Source organism: Diceros bicornis, chromosome 17 (genome assembly GCF_020826845.1).
Source record: "Diceros bicornis minor isolate mBicDic1 chromosome 17, mDicBic1.mat.cur, whole genome shotgun sequence".
NCBI lineage: Eukaryota > Metazoa > Chordata > Mammalia > Perissodactyla > Rhinocerotidae > Diceros > Diceros bicornis.
Window position 1 is genome coordinate 26,789,784 of NC_080756.1, and position 18,810 is coordinate 26,808,593.

The window sequence follows — 18,810 nt, forward strand, 5'->3', positions numbered from 1 at the left end:
CATAAAATAACGCTTTCACTTATAAGCACCCCCCCTCCCGCCCCCTGTCCTTCAATCACAGGCACCTTCAGGTGTCTGGATCAACAACTGAAATGTAGAAAAATTGAAGTTTAGAAAAATCATCAGTGGCAAAAAGAGCTGAACAGAATCAAGGGACAACGAAGGTTACAGAATATAGGATGTGATTGATCATTTTGTGAAAACAGATGGAAAAGAATGCCCCTCACTGGCTACTGAGGGTGATGAAAAAAGCCCCACTAATATCAAAGACAAGTAAGGAGAGAACTGGAAAAATAATGAGGGAAGAGGAAGGGGAAAAACAAAGCAGAAAGAGTAGCAGAAATTAGAAAATAGGGCACTGGGCTGCAATCTGGATAAAAGTAGAGAAAGAAGGGAGAGAGAACAAAGAGAACTTGTAGCATGTCCGTCTCAGAACATTTTAAAAACGTGATAAATTGTAATGACTCAGTCATGCAAGTTTCAGTTGTGTTTAGTAGACTGTTGGCTGGGGCAGCAATATGTGTAACAACTTTAGGACGATTTTCTTCAAAACCAGTTCATTTTAAGGAGCTATCAAGAGAAGTTTTACCTTAAATTATATGAAAAGTTTACGTTCCTAAATGCACATGCCTGCTAGCCCAGATAATTCAAATGTTATGTTTTTAGTGTGGCTTTGTATTTAGCCAGTGCAGATATTCCTGCCTTTATGGAATGGGCCAATTCTGGAGCATATGAAATGCCATGATGAGACCAGGTCTTTCTATGGAAAAATCAAGTAAGCTTTGAAAAGTTGCAGTGCTCTGGGACATGTTTCACGTTCTGAATCGTTTTTTGGTGGGTTTTTATTTTTTCCTGTCAGTAGTTGTAGAGTGTGGTAGCTATTTTACTGTTGCAGTACTCTCAATATTTTCCTGATCTAGGTTTTCTTTACATCAGTATTATGCACATCAATGCATATTTATTGAGTATCTTTTGTGTGCTAGGCACTGGGCTAGGGGTTGGTTATGAAGAGGACAAAGGTGTGGCATTTATATCTTAGAGATCTGTAAATAAATGCCATCACTGCAACAATAAAAATATGTATAAGATACAGAAGTAACAGAGAAGAGGAAGTGCTTGCCACATTTTTGTTTCTAGAAAATTCAACATGGCCTAAGTATCCACTGCAAATGCACACTGAAAATGTTAGGATCTCGTCTTGATAGTTGCAGCTGTTAATTTTGGGTATCACTATAGTTTTAGCCAGCTACCATTTTGAATTTTCTCCTGCTTGAATTTTCAAAATTTAAGACTTTAAGCCATGTAATGTGAGATTATTTATCATTTTCCTATACTAATTTTTAAAAATCAATAAACAGCTGAATGAGGTCTGCTATTGCCTTTTTGTGAAGATATTGAGGAAACATTACATCACTCAGAATCCAAATGAGCAATTTTATTCTGACCTGTTCAGGAAAAGCTTTACTTCACCTCAGAAATCAGTTTTTCTTTTTCTTATGGACAGTGCAAATCCTTAATTGATTGTCCTCAGTTTTTGCTTTGGTCGTGAGAAATCTCAGATTAATATTAGGCTTACTTTTAATAATTATGTAGGGCTCAGTCGCACGTCTACATTATAACTTGTTATTCTTGATTTGTATTTTTCTAGATTCCAATTTTTATCTACTTGTTTTTCCTCGTGTTCTTACAAAGTTCCTCACATCTCTTCTGTAAATAAGGCTACATAGTAATACTTTTTAAAAAATCTCAGGGTCGGCCCTGTGGCTTAGCGGTTGGGTGCGCATGCTCCACTACTGGTGGCCGGGGTTCGGATCCCGGGCGCGCACCGACACACCGCTTCTCCGGCCATGCTGAGGCTGCGTCCCACATACAGCAACTAGAAGGATGGGCAACTATGACATACAGCCATCTACTGCGGCTTTGGGGGGAAAAAAAATCTCAAAAAACTGCTTTATTTCAAGATGTGAGGATAAGCCCCAACGGGAACTTTTTGGGGCAAGGATTCAGTAAAATGGGTGCCTCCTCTCCAACTGGAATTCCTGAGGAGTGGAAATAATACACGAGTTTGGCAGGTGTTGAAATTACATGTAAGTTTGGATCTGCTTACCTACCTGGAAGTAGGGAGTTTGGATGAAAGCTACCATCTCAACTTCATATTTCCATTAATACTTTTAGCAAGAGAATTCAGAAACTGGGTACCAAGATTCATTAATTGAGACTTTTTTATGTGTATTATTTTCACTATCCTCTTTTAATTCATAATAATAGCAACAATGAAATGAGCCTATGTTTACTTTTAGAGTCAGCAAGATTGAGAAGAGTTGGGATACTGTGTGAAACCAGTTTGGGAGAAGAAGGTTCCTAAAGGACAAAGTGGCGGTGAAAGCATTTAAAAAAAAAAAAAAAAAAAAAGGGAAAGGAAAGTAGGCTGAGTTCTCAGAAGAAAAGAGCAGAGTGATCTGGCCTTAGGCCCAAGACGTAGCTTTTGGTCTTTAATAAGCAAAAATAAAAAAGCCTATGTTTCCAGTACAGGATAAAATAAAGGACACCTTAATTAGAGCAAGAAAGAGTCATTTTTTTTACTTTATTAAAAATAAAATATAGAAATGTAAAAAGAAAAAGATACCAAACATAACATAGGACTGTCTAATGAGGTAGTTTCTGTATAGAAAGGAATATGGGTAACAAGAATTCTGATTTTATTTTCCAACTAAGCACTGGACTTCTGAAGTGTAACGGTATCAGAATTATTAATTATTTTCAGCCTTAAATTTTTGGGAACCTGGGTCAGGAGAGACTTATCTGTTACTTAATATTGTAATCATGACCTTGATTGCTGGCAGGTTTCGGAGAACTTGTGCATATGTGTTTTAATCGTAATTTTCCCTATGACTAAATTTCCCTGCAAATCTAGCTTTTAATTTTACTGACAGTATTTTTTTTTAATATTATATTATAATCTATGGTATTAATAGGAATGGAGGGTTCCTGAAGGTGGAACTTGGGAGAAATACAGGGATGTCCATCAGATATTCCTTATTCCCCTCCCCACTGTGCCCCTCCATTCTCTCCCTCCCTTGTGGATGGAAATGCCAGCTAAATTCTGGGATCATATAGGACCTAAGTTGTCCCCGTTCACTGGTTTTCCACTGCCACTTTTTCTAATCTTGTGGCTTACAGCTGAGTTTTTTGAGAATGGAGAGAATCACTTTACTGTTTCATCCTACCCCTGACCGCACGCTTTTCCTACATTTACTGGTCTGAATGAACACTTAAAATGATACACTTTTTGTTCAAACTGACAGCACTATTTTCCAACTTTTTTCTCCAGTCCAACAATGTCTCTAGGAAATAGACTGTGGAAAATGGAAAAATTTCATTCGAGGCCAACTGGAGGAGAGAATGATCTTCACTTTTAGTCTGAGTTTCTGATTCTGTGTGCTCTGCAACTTATCTGACTTGTATTTCTCTGTAAGTTTTGTTTTAATCCCCAAGACCAGTCTAAGAGGTTTTCGTATAATATTTTTTCCCTCTTTACTTTTACTTCTAATAGAATTTACCTTTTTCACCATAGTATGTCTTTTTTTTAAAAGAAGTACTAAAAGGTAGACAGAAGTGGGAAGAAATGTTGAGCAGGACCCCAAATTTGCTCTAGAGTGACTTAAGAGAAGACTTATAAAAAAATAAAAACACTCATTAATTTAATGTCTATTAAATATCCAACATGTACTAGGAGCTATAAGAAAAATCAAGATTAATCTTTTAAATATAAGATCCTTGAGATTTGGATTATCCAGAATCCAAGAATTTTCCAGATCATGTAAGAGGTCTCTATCGCCAAAATTTAAACAACAAGAAATATTGCTACTGTTCAATTTCTTTTTGTGCACCTAAATTTGCCTTTTTCAGAGGATGAAGGGAAGATCAACATTGATTAAAAATTTGGATATAGTCAGCCTGTCATTGGAGAATTAAGACAGTGGTCTAGGGATGAAAAAATAGATTTAGGGGGCCGGCCCCATGGCTTAGCGGTTAAGTGCGTGCGCTCCGCTGCTGGCGGCCCAGGTTCGGATCCCAGGCGCGCACTGACGCACCGCTTCTCCGGCCATGCTGAGGCCTCGTTCCACATACAGCAACTAGAAGGATGTACAGCTATGACATACAACTATCTACTGGGGCTTTGGGGGAAAAAAGATAAAAAAAAAAAAAAAAAGATTTAGGAATCCATACATACACACAATAATGAAAGAAATACCTAATGATTATGACATCAAAAATATTTTAAATCATTTTTAATAATTTAAAATTAATTTTAGGAATATCAAAATGTAATGTGTGAATCCTGGATATGATCAGAAGGGCAGGGACTCAGCTCCTTATACTCCAAGATAACCAGTTAAGACAGTGTGGGGGTTATACAAAAATCATTTCTATTTTTGGAATAGAATTTCCAAAAATAAATTTTCAACAGAATTTCCTTTTTAATTACAGGATTAAAACGAACCTAAAGGGATGATATGGTCCAGAACCCTGATGTCAAGTAAATGGATGACTATTCTTCTGGATATGCTCTTCCCATAAATTTTTGCAGAAATGAAAACTGCCATTCCAGTATTTCAACCATCGATGGGTCATTATTTTTACTACATTTAGTTTCTTTGTTGAAATAGAGAACAATTGTAGTGAGCATCTCTTTAAATTAAACATCCTGTATCTGAGTACTAGCTCTTATTCTAGTTTCTTGGTTACCATATCCTTTAGTTTTCCCTCTCAAAATCTATTTTCCATTCTTATAAATGCTTTTATGATCCATCTTTGTACCTCGTTAAGTTGATCTTGGTTTCTCTAAGAGTTGTAAGGTATAGTGGAAGGAGGAACTTCATATTGTCCTTGTTTTTACTTGCCTGTCTCTTTGAGGGCAGTACCCTCTGGCCTCTCTCTGGCATGTAGAATATATTCAATAAATGTTTATTGAATGAATAAGTGTATGTTTTCATTCTATTCACACATCTTGATAGCATGCTCGAAAGGCAAGAAATTTAACCCTTACAGGGGAAGAAACTGAGGCTTAAACTTGTTTATGACTTTCCCACGGTCACAGAGCCAGCAGTGTTTTGGTGAAGGGATTCCAAATGAAGAACTGCTAAATTACACTGCATTTCCCCACCTTGTTTCTCATGGCCAAACTCTTCAAAGCTCCAAATGCAATTTGAAAGTTTAACAGCATGATTTTTCTCTGTGAAATATGTGTGTGTGTGTGTGTGTGTGTGTGTGTTTGAAGCCCCCTTTCCCTCACTTTTTGGCACTGTAGCTGCTTTCTGGCTCCAGTCTCAATCTCTGTCCCAGCCTCCACAGCCAGAATCTGCTCTCTAAAATGCAAATGTGATCATGTTACTCCCTTACTTAAAAACCCTTCAGTGGTTCACCATTGTCTGCCAGATTAAGTTCAAACTCCTTGGTATACTAAACAAGGCACTCAAATATCTGGCCCCTTCAACCTCTTGTCTTATCCTCTCATCATATCCTCTCTTGCATTCATTTAGCTGGTGGTATCAAACTTCTCACAGTTCCCCCAACAGAAGAGCCTGTTTCATCGATCCCTCAGCCAAGAATTACTTCCCTTTCCCACCCAAGACTCTAGGGCCACCTTTGCTATGAAGTGTCTCTTGACTCCTTTTAAAATGTGTGTGCGCCCACACCTTTACAGGCTTATATCCTAATGTCTGTATGGTTGTATCGCATTTATTTACAAATGTCGCAGCCCACCCCTCAACTAGGCGTCTTCATACCCCAAGGTACTCACTCAGTGCTTGGCACCTAGTGACCCTCTATAAATGTTCAGGAAATGAATGGAATGGAAACGTGGCTGAGAAAGAGGGAGAAAAAATGGAAAGGTAAAGAGAGAAAGCTCTTTAGGGAGAATGTTAAGTTGTTCTGGACATGCAAATAAATTGTGAGGAAGGTCAGAAGGACGTAAAAGGGAGGACCGCAGCTTCCCAGGCACGCACAGCCGCGTTAAGAGGCAGGGGCATGCATCCTCAACAGCATTACGAGGTAATTAGATATCTGGGTGAAAATGGCTCGTACAGACGGTATTATAGAAACTTAGAGGCTGGGGAAGTCCCTGCTGAGGATGGAGCTGAAAAATGGCTTAATCAAGTGCCTTCTAGGTGCAAGGTGTGACTTTAATCTTTACAGCCTGATGAGTATAATATTATCTCCATGTTAGAGATGAAGCAAGATGCTCAGAGAATTTAGGTGGCTCAGTGTCACAAACTACCATGTGGAAGAACCATAACTTGCCTCCAACGCCCTGTTCGTTTCGCCACACCTCCCCTCTGCCTTTCGGAGCCACCGGGCTCGGAGTTGCCTGCTCCGGGGTCAGCACCCCCGACACCCCGACGCAAGCCGGGTCCGCACGCCCGGCGCCGACCCCCGGCGCGCCCGGCCCTCCCGCGCTCAGTGCGCCGGCGCGCCCGGCCGCTGCCCGCCCTCGGGGGAGGGGCCCACGGCGGGGGAGGCGGCGTCGGGGCTTCGGGACCGGGAGTCGGCGCGCTCGCGAAGGCGGAGGGCGGGGAGGCCAGGGGGGGAAGGGGGCGGGCGCGAGGCGGCGGCGGCGGCGGCGGCGGCGGAGGAACTTGTTGCGCCCGCGACTGCGCAGTGCCGCTCCCTCCGCTCCAGTTCGCCCGGGCGGGCGCGGCGGCGGCGGGCGCGGCGGCGCGGGCCGGGGCGATGCGGCGCTACCTGCGCGTCGTGGCGCTGTGCCTGGCCTGCGGCTTCTGCTCGCTGCTCTACGCCTTCAGCCAGCTCGCCGTGTCCCTGGAGGAAGGAGCGGGCGGCGGGCGCGGGAAGCCGCAGGCCGGAGCGGCTTCCTGGCTCGCGGGCGGCGGGCGCGTCGCCGCGAGAGGGGCGGGCAGCGGGGGCCTCGCGGCGCATCCCGGCCGCTCGGACAGGTACGGGTCGTTCCCTGCTCGCAGCCGGGGCCGGGGCGCGGGGCGCGGGGCTCGGTCCCTGCCGCGCCTCCCGCCCCCGGGCCCGCGCCTCCCGCGGCTTTGCCGCCCTCTCCGACCCCCTCCCCTCATTTCCCTCCTTCCCCTCAGCCCCGGAGCGAGCCCGGCGCTGCTCCAGCCCGGGAGCACCCCACGCTTTTTGTGTTTGTCTCCTGACCCCTTCCTTATGCGCTCTTTAAAGCAGTTAGAAATTAATTTCCAACTTTTAATTGACAGTTGCTTTTTTTTTTTTTCTTTTTAGGAGTCGTTGAAAATAAGAGGTGCCCCACAAAAGCCGTCTTGCTGTCTGGCTAGTGGGAATTCCCTCTTGTTTCCATGGAGTTCAAGTTGAGATATTTAAACATCAGGCTGGCGCCCTAGTTCAGTTTTTTTCCCTCTCCGGAATGGGGCGTCTCATTTTCGTGTGTTATCGCTTAAATTTTTCGTTATTGGTCGGTTAGTTAAATCTGGACAACATTCATGCGGATTGTGAATTTTTCTTTAGGAAACAATCGGTCTGTTCTGAAACTTTTACAGCAAGTTAAGAAACGAGCGATATTTAACATGCTCGCGTCTTTTGTGAGATGGGGGATAGAGGTATCTTTCTTTAAAAATCAGGGTTTGAAAAGCAGCATAATGACTTAAGTGGATTTACACAAATCACTGCCAGAGTTGGAATCAAGATGGGATTTAAATGGAAAAAAGAATGCAACGCATTATGAATGTTTAACAGAATCTGAGCGTTTCCACTTCCTTGACAAATAGGCTCCTCTGTTTGTGGGCATCTTGCTGCTCCCTTGGTAAGAGGCAAAGGCTGCTTTGATATGGGAAGAACGTATCGGGCCGGTAGGAGGAGGGAATGCAAGTCGGCTGTAGGCTGCTTAACATTCTTCTGAGAGTTGATGGTCTTTCCCCAAATGAAAGGGGGACGTTTGGGCGGAAGAGCAGCGTGGAGAAAGCTGGATTGTCGTGTTTTTACACTATGACTTGATTACAGTCAGGCGAATTCCTACGACGTCAGGACTCTATTCATAAAAGCAGAACCACTTCCAGAGCCGGGTGTGTCAACTCTCTGTTATCCGTTCTGGGCGAGGCAGTGACTTGAAGACCTGGATGAGCTCATGACAAATGAGATACTCATGAAAAGCTGGTCATGGTCTATTATGTTATTGTGAAGCATTTAAAATTATGGAAAATAAATTGTTTTTGTATTGGGTAGAATTGTAAGGAAGCAACATTTTAATCAAAACATTGAACAGGATTGGATTGTGATATTAGCATTTCAATTTGATACAGTAACATCCATTTTTAGTGCTTTGTTTCAGATACTTTATTTTGTGACAGATTTTTTATAAATTGTATTTGCTTGGCCAGCTGATTCTAACAAAATTACTTTATTTGAAATTCAGAAAATAAACACCTCAGTTTTAATAAATGCTTTATAGAGCCATTACTGAAATCTTAAGTTCCATGTGTCAGAATCCGGCAACTAAAAAGCTGTATGTTACAGGTCCTGTGAGCAGCAGAACTCCTCATTTTAAATGAGGCATACATTTAAGTTAAAACTAAAAGTGTATCAGTCTTTGTAAAAATGTGGTGAAGTACATTTCACCACATGTGCATGTAGAAGGAGAAATTTGGGCAGAGGAACAACATGGAAAAGCTGAATTGTCACGTTTTTACCCTATGATTTGATTTCGGTCAGGAGAATTCCCGAGACATCAGGACTCTTTAATTTTAGATATTATTATTTATAACATCTTATTAGATATCTTGTAGAGTTCAGTCATCTTTTTTGGCTACCCTGCAATAGGGAGTAGGTATCCTTAAGCTCTTTTCCTGCATCTAAATGGTTTGACCAAGCTCTAGAGGGCATCAGTAATTGGACCAAGATTGGAAACTATGTATCCCTTGATTGCTCTACCACTGCTGTTTCTTTCTTTTTTTTTTTTTTTTTGTGAAGAAGATCAGCCCTGAGCTAACATCCATACTAATCCTCCTCTTTTTGCTGAGGAAGACCGGCTCTGAGCTGACATCTATTGCCAGTCCTCCTCCTTTTTTCCCCCCAAAGCCCCAGTAGATAGTTGTATGTCATAGTTGCACATCCTTCTAGTTACTGTATGTGGGACGTGGCCTCAGCATGGCCAGGGAAGCAGTGTGTCAGTGCACGCCTGGGATCCGAACCTGGGCCGCCAGCAGTGGAGCGCGTGCACTTAACCGCTAAGCCATGGGGCCGGCCGCCTATGACTGCTGTTTCTATAAAGCTGCTGTGATAAGAACTTTCTCTAAACAGCGTTTCATCAATGGAACATGGGGCTCTGAGGCAAGCAACATCCTCCTTTTATCCGTAGGACTCAGTTATCATTGCATTCTTACTTTTTTGGAAGCAGTCTTACTTGAAAGATTAAAACTATTATGTCTCACTTTCATTTAAAACATGGGACCTAGGGTCACACCCGGTAGGTTCTGTTGGTCAAATCTTATAGAAATTCATTGCACGAAATTCCGTGACAACAAAATACTTGGAAAGGTCCTTCCAAGTTGTCAAAGTAAAAGCTCTAAAATGATAGGAACAGTTTTTTAGTGAAATCTACTATTAGTGCATTTTGTTTAAATCCATTTTCTGGTAGTTAGAAAATGCACAGGTCTTAGAGTTGGACAAACCAGTGTTCTCATTCTGGCTCTGTTTGCTCTGAAAGCTTGAACACCTCTCGGCTTCAGTTTTCTCACGGGTAAAATGTAGACAATACTTACCTTAATTTGCAATAGTCAGAATTCTTAATTGTCAGTGATTAAAATCCAAAACAAAATGGATATTTATAGGCTTATATGGGTTGCTGGAAGGAACAAAATTGAAGGAAAAATGCCTGGGCAGCTCCAGGAACCTTAATGACTGAAGACTCTTATTCTTTTTCACTGTAGACAGGCCTTGTTCATGGGGTCTTTCTGCTCCTTGCAGTGCTGCTTCTTTAATCTCAAATAGAAAATTCTAGGAAAAGGCTCTCATTGGACTTGCTTGTATCACCTGTCTGTCTGTGGACCCGTCTGTCAGTGTTGCCTGGGATGAGGACCTCTGATTCTCTGGCTTTGTGTGGCTTGCACTTGCCTGTAGCAGACACAATAACATGACTGGTGTTGGAGAGGTGTGGTGCCTCAAAGGAGGGGAGTGCTGGGTGGGCAGTGGCTCTTCCTCAGAGAGAGACTCTTAAGCTGTGCAGTATGGACAGACTGTATGAAGGTATTCAGTCTAAAGCGGTTGTTATTACCAGGCATCAGTACTTCTTCAGGAGGAGTTACACCCTTTTGTGACTTGAGCTACTCAGGGTGATTAACTTCTCCCAATTCACTGATGAATCTTGATGGTGATTATCAAAATCTCATCCTCTTGTGGCTCTACAGCAGTGTGGTAGTGTGGAACCAAGAAATGTCTAAGCATTTGAATGATACATTTCTGGACCCGTCATGCCCTTTGTGTGGAGTCGCCTCACTCTTTTTCGATCTCGTTTGGCCATCGAGTGTTTTTTGTTGGGTCCTGTGAACACAGTTCGGATATACTGAGAATTTAAAGTGTGGGAAGAGCAAGGGCTTTGGAGACAGAGTTCAGCTTTACCACTTAAGGGCTGTGTTAACCTTGAACACATTTCCTCATCAGTTCAATAGAGGTAAGAGTATCTGTGATATTGGGTTGTTTGTGAGAATTGAAAGGAAATAGCTTGTATAGATTCCTGAGCATGGTGCCTGGCACAATAAAATTGTAGCTGAAATGGTGATCATTTTGATCATTTAAATTTTAATTGATTCTTTTCAATTTCTGACGTCTGGGAAAAATATGTCCTCAGGCCTCAGTCCAGACCTTCTAAAGCAGGATGCCTGGCAGTGGAGTCTGGGAATCAATCTTCTGGATACGTGCTCTGGGTTATTGTGATAAAACCAAAGATGGAGAACCACCGATTTAGCTAAGCATTTTTGGACCGCTATTTTCACACTACTGTTTTTAGTGGAGACTTTTTTTCTCCCCTCTTCCCTGCAGTTATTTTTGAAGAAGAGAGGAGTTGGGGCAGTGAACAGTGAAGAAAGCTGTATTACTTACTAAAGCCACCTTAATCTCTGCTTGGTTAATGCTGAGATGTCTTATATAAAACCAACACCCCGTGCCTTGTATTTTAGTTCATTGAGGATTGTACTTCACGTGGTTGTAAGTGCTTAGCACAAACCTGACTCGTAATTAATTCATTAAAACAGTATTGTTCTATGCTTTTGGAGGGGAAACTGCTTAGGCTAATGAAAAAATAATGTGTACTGTTGATTTAAAAATCCTATGTTAAAACATTAAGATTATCATCTATTTGTCATACCTGTTGGAAATACTTCCCCCACATGTTGACTTAAATTTTTTTCTGTGTGTATACCATGTGAAGTTTAAAATTTTTGCGTATTCAGATTGGCAGTTTTTTCCTTTATTGTTTCTACTTTTGTCACGCATAGAAAAACTGTCTACAACAGGGTTTTTTGCCCACTTCTTTAACATTTAAAGCTTCAATCCAGTTTTTTTTTGGGGGGGGCAGGGTAAAGTGATGCTAACTCAGTTTTGAAATGGTAATTGTAATTGTTCATTGCCATTTGTATATAAACAGTCCCTTTCCAACTTCCTTAGTATTCATGAAATTAGAGATTTAAGAAAGAGAAGTGAAGACGTGACTTAGAGTTAGAAATTAAGTAGTCTGGAGACACAATTTTTAGTTGAAAATGAGTAACCCAGGCCCTGATCTTCCGATAATGGTGGTTTGCAGTATCATAGGAATGGTCTCCTTTACTGTGGCTGGAGGCATCTCTGCTTCTCTCACACAGTCACAGTGTAGGTGTCTGGGACTTAAAGCTGCATTCGTGGCTTGCAGCCCTTCATCCAGACTCACTCCCACATTCTTATGCTGGATATGCCTAAACTTATCCCCGACTCTGTAAGTTGTGCGTGGTTTTCACTCTAGCCTCGTGACTATCATGGACATTTTGAAATAAAAAAATACCTTTTCCAGTTTAATTTAAAAGTATAAAAGACTTCCTGTTATTGGGTTTAAGTAAACTTCAAGTGTGAGAACTGTTATTGTGGAGAGCATTGTTGTTAAATGCTCTGTTGAATCCAGAGTGTGAAATGTCTCAATTTTTGAAACATTTTTCAAGTACTGAGATTTTGGAGAATTATGTTTTTGATTAGTTTTCTTTAACTTTTGAAATAAATGTAAGTTCACAGGAAGTTGCAGAGACATCCCATGTACCCTGCACTCAGTTTCCCCAAGAGTTACATCTTACATGAGTGTGGTGCAATACCACGATATCCGGAATATATACGTATTAATCTAGTGCAATATTATAACCCCAGAAATTAACATTGGACAACCTATAGACCTTGTTCAGATATCACCCGTTTTACTTGCTGTCGTGTGTGTGTAGTTTTATCACATGTAAATTTGGGTTACCACCTCCACAATCAGGATACAGAACTGTTTTCTCACCACAAAGATCCCTTGTGCTACCCTTGAGCAGTTTGCTTGTAGACAAGCCACCTAGAACCTGAAACATTAGGCTGTATGAAATTTGAGGACGAGCCATAGTAAAATTTTATTTCAGTTTGATACACAGTGAAAAACCTTTGCCTTTATGGACTTCACTGATTTTGGATGTCAGTGTTTACTGAAGTCATACCCACTGGGCTCGGCTCTCAGTTTTTCCCCGTTAAAGTTACTTAATAGAGTTACCTCTTTGGGTACTGTATATCAAATATTCCATTTCCAATAGTTTTAAGAAATAAAAGCAAAAGCAGCTAATAACCAGAACTTGGATAACTCCCTTTACCTTTCCAATATATTTAAACTTTTATTTTTTTCTGGCTTGAAAGTACAAGTGCTGTCTCCAGATTAGTCGCTTTTCCTAATTTATTGCTTGTAGTAACAGTTACTGGTACGTCATGAGTTTCTACTCTCTGTCTTGATCTTTAAAACCAATTTTTTGTAAGTGAGAGAATGTAAGTTTTGGAGATAAAAAACTTCAAGTGAATTATTACTACCTCTTGCTGGCAGCAGCTCAGTATTTTATAATTTTTTTTTAATGGTACACAGCATGTGTACTCACTGGTGCATATGTTTCATATTTCCATTAAAGAAAGGCAGAAAGAAAACATCCCTTCTATAAACTGTGTTTTCTAACATTGACTTATGGTCAACAAACTTACCTAAAACCTGACTTTTTCCCTGCAATTTCATCTGCATTAATTACTTTACAATGATTACATGATCTAGCAATTCCACTTGTAGGTTATACTCAAGAGAATTGAAAACATATGTTCACAGAAAAATTGTACTTGAATGTTCATAGCAGCATTATTTATAATAGCCAAAAAGTAGAAAACAACCCAAATGCCTATAACTGATGAATGGATAAATATGTGGTATATCTATCCATAAAATGGAATATTATTTGGCCATAAAAAGGAATGAAGAGTAATGATAAATGCTACAGTGGATGAACCTTGAAAATATTATGCTAAGTGAAAGAAGTCAGACTCAAAAGGCCACGTATTGTATGATTCCATTTATGTGGAATGCCTGTAACAGGCAAATCTATATATAGACGGAAAATAGTGGTTGCCTAGGGCTGAGGGATTGAGGAGTGCAAGTTGAGGCAGAAAATGGTATTATTACATAATTTCAAGCAATAATTTTTACAGAAAAATTTAGGGAGTCATTTTCTTTGAGACTTCATTTTCCATTTTCATTTTCTACTGTTGTAAGGTTTGACAGGGGGAGATGGGATAACCAGATTATTATTTCCTTCCTGGAACAAAGGTGCACTTTAGGTGTTGATTATGAATAAATTGTGGATTTGTTGAAAGAAAGCTGTAATAATGTCTGCATCTGAAAGATGGAGATCTCTATTTGAACAGTTTGTTGTGAGGCTTAAATGGCTGTGAAAATACTTGAATCTGAAAAGATCCCTGTGTTAGTTGATACCACTAGCATTGAGCCTGTCTCTAGCATGAAATGCAAGACTTAAAAAATACATAACCGTGTCTGGGAGGGGACAAACATAAGTTTCCTGATCAAGTTGTATGTTTTACTGGGCTGCACACATTTTCTTTTCTTTTTCTGATTTACCTACTGTTTAAATTAAGTTATTTAACTTTTCATGCTGTGCTTGAAAATGGTGTCCCTTTAAAGGAAAACCAAATTACAATGTAACTTTTTTCCATTGATTTAAAAATTCTGACTTTGTAGTTTTTTTTTGCAGTATAACAGAATTACCTAGGCAGCGTTACTTAGGTAACCCCTGTGCCTGCCCCTGTTCTCAGAGATTCTGATCTGGTATGGGGCTCTCTGGGTGATTTCCCAGAGAGAAACAGATCTACCTGATAGATCTGGTATGGGGCTCTCTGGGTGATTTCCGTATGCAGCCTGGGTAGCCTCCCTTAGACTTGCTATTTGTGAGAGCGTGCTCAGAGATGTTTGCAAATCTGAAATTTCGTAGACCTTTCGCTTTAAGAACAGTAACTTATAATTGAATTTATAGTGAGAGAAAACATAGCTACGGGTGATGGGACATGAGGTGACCTGGTTTAGTGACTCACCCTGACTTCATACTTGCTTCCTTTAGTACCCAGGCCTCCACTGTAGTGAATTTCAAACTAGACTATTGTTTTGAAAAGGAGTAACAAGGAAAAAAAATGCTTTTTGTAATGTGAGGCCTTGCTGGTTTTTTTTTAACTCCAACCTGCAATCTAAGAAGAAAGATCACCCTTGATCCTCCATTTTAGCTTGTGTAATATAGTGAAACTGAGATAATGTAGGTAATGAAACTGAGCCATGAATATCAGCATGATTTCTTATTTTTCAATTTAAAACACCTTACAAGTAGCTTGGATTGAGGATTAATTTAAAAGCGTTTAAAGATCCTCTCTTCCCTTTCCACCAGCAGTTATGGCATTTTAATTTTGTTTCAGAATAAGCAAATATTGTGTTTGGCTGAAATGGATTTTATTCTAGGGGGAGTATATATAGTCCATGAAGGAAAATTTTAGAAGTATTTCCATATTTTCTGTGTTATCTGAGGAGGAGATTTTAATATAGTAGGAGAGTTCCTGACTAGAAAACTGTTTTCCACTCTGTAGTGTATTCTATCTAAAGGTTTTAAAGTTCTATTTAAAATAATGGCACCCCAAGTAAGGGAGAAGTCAATTTCCAAAAATCCTCAGGTTACCATAGCAATCTTGGATTTGCAAAATTGGATTTGCAGTTCTGTTGGTGTAAAATAGAACAATAAGTTACTGTGTTATTGAGTAAGTTCCTTGTTAGTTTTAAACCGAAATACTCATGTAGGACTCTTTATTTGTGTCTTACTCTGTTAGGTGTAAAGATTTCCCTCTGTGTTACTGGAATCCCTATTGGATGCTGCCCTCTGATGTTTGTGGAATGAACTGCTTTTGGGAAGCGGCTCTTAGGTAGGCACTTAATATTTAATTGGTAGATCAGTGTAGGTAAGATTAGATAGTAGATAATACATTTTTGACTGTAATAGGATGTAAAAATGTTTCTTTTCATGTAATGTAATACTATCATACAAGTAAATCATTTTCTGATTGGGTTTTCTATTCTTTTTTCCCACTTTGTAGTTGTTATCACTGATTTTTATAGTACATACTGTATAAAATGCTCTAAATATTTTTTAGATGTTATTAAGATAAACTATTGCTCTCAGAAGAATTTATGATGTAATTTTAGGTAACAAGTGATAAAGTGATAAACAGGTGATGAAGATAGACTTCCACTGGTATTTACAGACACATATATGGCATTTATCTAATCTAAAGCTGGTATGCTGAAAAAATGTTTTGTAGGTGGTTGGGGACAACTGGGGAAGCATTAAATTGGTTATTAGCAGAGATTGAATATTGGGGAGTGGGAGGATAAAGATAAGTGTTTAATGATGGAGTGAAAGATACGACATTGTTTATTGACCTTTCAAGTTACTGAATAGTTTGGCTTTGTTCATTGAGCTGGGTGATGAAGGCACTGGGTTGGCTGACCTCTCAGGCTGCTTCCTGCTCTAACCTTCAATGAAGGAAACAAGTGTCGATGGGAATGGGATAACAGACCATCTCCCTGAGACAGTGGCAGGGGAGAGTGAGGCAGTAGCCTGAAATGCCCTTCCTGAGAGTAAAATTTCTTTGCGAGTCACCTATTTCTACTGTATTTTTGTGGTTCACTTAAATTTTAATTCTGCTCATTCCGTTTGCCAGGCGCAGTGCTAGGTGCCAGAAACCAGACTCTGAGCCCGGTTAACATGGCTCCATCCTTCTGGAGCTTACATTCTGATGGGACTTTCACTCTAGTAAACCTGAGACCACAATAGAGGGGGACAAGTTGTAGCTATGATGATGGGAGAAACAGGTGAGTCATCAGGTGGGGTCATCTTAAGGCATCAGAGAAGGCTTCCTGGAGGAGCAGCTACCTGAGGAACAAGAAATTAGCCAGGCTCAAGGGCAGGAGGTGAAGTACTCTGGGTGGGAAGAGCTGCATTCTTAATATACATTAGGAGTATATATTTTTAAATTCTTGTGTTCCCAATACTTTATGCATCCCATGAACAACTGGGAGGGAATTGTTGAAATCAGATATTTTAATTATATCTCATTGCTAGGGAAAAAATTGGGTGACTGAAATTCTAATATGGGTTAGTCAAGTAAGATTATTCAAACTTGTAAAAACTAACTTTTTAAAGATAGTCGTACCCTTCAGCTTGTTCATAATTTTGGAGAATTGGAGCTCCATATTTTTCATTCTTAAAAAAGTTTGCCAATGGGTAGAGATTGACAAACACCACTGTGCTATCTCCAGCCATGTGACATAAATCTACTCACTCTGGGAGCTGACTAAGCTTGAAAACTTTTGTGTACTCTGATTTATACAACCGGGGCCCTTTTGTAGTCACAGCATGAGTAATAATCTCCCTTTCTCCTCGACTGCAAGAGTAGCCCAGGGAAGTTGACCTCATCCGAATCCTGGAGCCTCTGCTTATTACTCCTTTTATTTTGGCTTCTCACTATTTTCCTAATGCTTCCAAGTGTTCCTTGGAAAGAATTACTTGTGGATAGATACATAATGTTGTAAACCCTCGTGCTTGTTACTCTCTTAAATTTGAGATTTTAAAAGTTACAGTTCTCTTTTATACTTTCTACTTGTAATATTGCATCTGTAGTCTATATCTGTAACCTTTTTGTTACATGTATCATGTCGTTATGTAAAATCTCTTGAACTTAGTTTCTTACTTAGAACTTAGGCTCTCTCACAGTTAATCACTCTATTCAAACATACAAGCCAAAATGCCATACAATTGCCGTATCATTCTCACCCTCCATTTCAGTGTTTACTCTAATACCTCATTTTTGCCTGACTCTAAGAGCTTGTCTGCCCACCTGGTAAAGCTTCTTTGAAATTCCCCTTTCCTCTCACCTTAGGTCTCACATTTTGCCTGACACCAGGGGGCCCTTAGCTGGCACCATTTTCTCCTCCCCAGGCCTGGCCTAGCTTTCCCAATTCTTTACGTAATATGAATTCTTTACGTAATTTTATTTTGATCAAGGCTCATCTGGGGGATTATTTCCTCCCAATTAATTTATTCTATGGTGAACATAAAATAACATAAAAAAGCAAAAATCACCTCAAGACCCATCACAGATGTTTTCACCGTCGATGTGTATAGGCTTGTAGTAATTCGTGTCTGCATCTGAGTCATCTCCCTGACTGTCCGAATGTTCCCACCTCTTCTCTCTTCTGACCTTGAAACAGAACCAAACACAAAATCCCTACAGCAGCTTGCTTTCAACCCTTTTTCCTTCAAGCATTCTTGGCTTACTCACTTTCTCTTCAAGAGCAAACTTCTTACAAGCGTATCTACTGGCCTTGCTTCCTTAAACAGCAACAAAACAACTTCACACCTCAGCCTGCTCATTATGAGCAGCGCCTGCCACCTGAGTAAAAACCAGCTCTCATTGCAGTCGCCTCTGACCTCTGAGTTGTTCTTCTGGGGCTAATCTTACTTTTCTTGTCCATTTGACACTGGTTACCACTTCCTCTTTCTTTCTTTCAACTCTGTCAGTCTCTGGCTCCTGAGACGTGTCTCAGCCCTTTGATCCCTCTGCTCCTGGAATCTTCTCTCTATTCCTGACTTCTAAATATTGATGTTCCTTAGAACCCTGCTCTTTTCTCTCTCTACTCCCTGGATAGTCACAGGATCAATCCAGAGCTCTTTTCTGAGCCTCAGGACTGTATTTCCAGCTGCATATTGGTCATTTTGACCTTGCTGATTCGGATGCCTCAGACGCTCTTGTTCAAACCTGTATTCTTGGTCTAGCTCCTCACATCTTCCCTCATCTGTATTTTGTATCCTGGTTGACAACTGACTTTCCACGTGTCAGTCCACAATGGCTCTTCTTCCCGATCTCCTTCCACACCTTTGGTCCTGATAGCCTCTTCCTTCCTATTGCCTTAACTACGTGTTCATCACTTCTTATCCAGCTAGTGTGATCTCCCTTCCCTGCCCACTGCTTCTCCCTTTTCTGTATCCTCTCTGTTAGTGTACTCAACGGCGTCTGTTGTGGTTGTGAATCTTTATCCACTTCTAGACTGTCGACTTTGCAGGTAGATACCACATGGTGTTCATCATTTAAGCCCCATGCCTTGCAAGGTGCTTGGCAACCCGTAAATAACCAGTGATTTTCCCCAGCCCTTCCAGACCAGGTAGGATGTTTGTGTAGTGAGCTTCTCTAACAATC

The 18,810-nt window shown here is 40.5% G+C and overlaps 1 protein-coding gene across 2 annotated transcripts in view; it reads left to right on the forward strand.

Annotated features, from left to right (window-relative positions):
• The first annotated feature begins 6,698 nt into the window (after positions 1–6,698).
• The window catches only part of GXYLT1 (glucoside xylosyltransferase 1), a 51,243-nt gene continuing 39,131 nt past the window's right edge, over positions 6,699–18,810 (forward strand). The window contains exons 1-2 of one of the 2 annotated variants that reach the window (XM_058558483.1): positions 6,699–6,953; positions 15,385–15,477. In XM_058558483.1, the coding sequence (XP_058414466.1) occupies positions 6,733–6,953; positions 15,385–15,477 (314 nt within the window). In that variant the 5' untranslated portion in view covers positions 6,699–6,732. The remainder of the gene's footprint in view (positions 6,954–15,384; positions 15,478–18,810) is intronic. The other variant, XM_058558484.1, reaches the window with a different exon arrangement.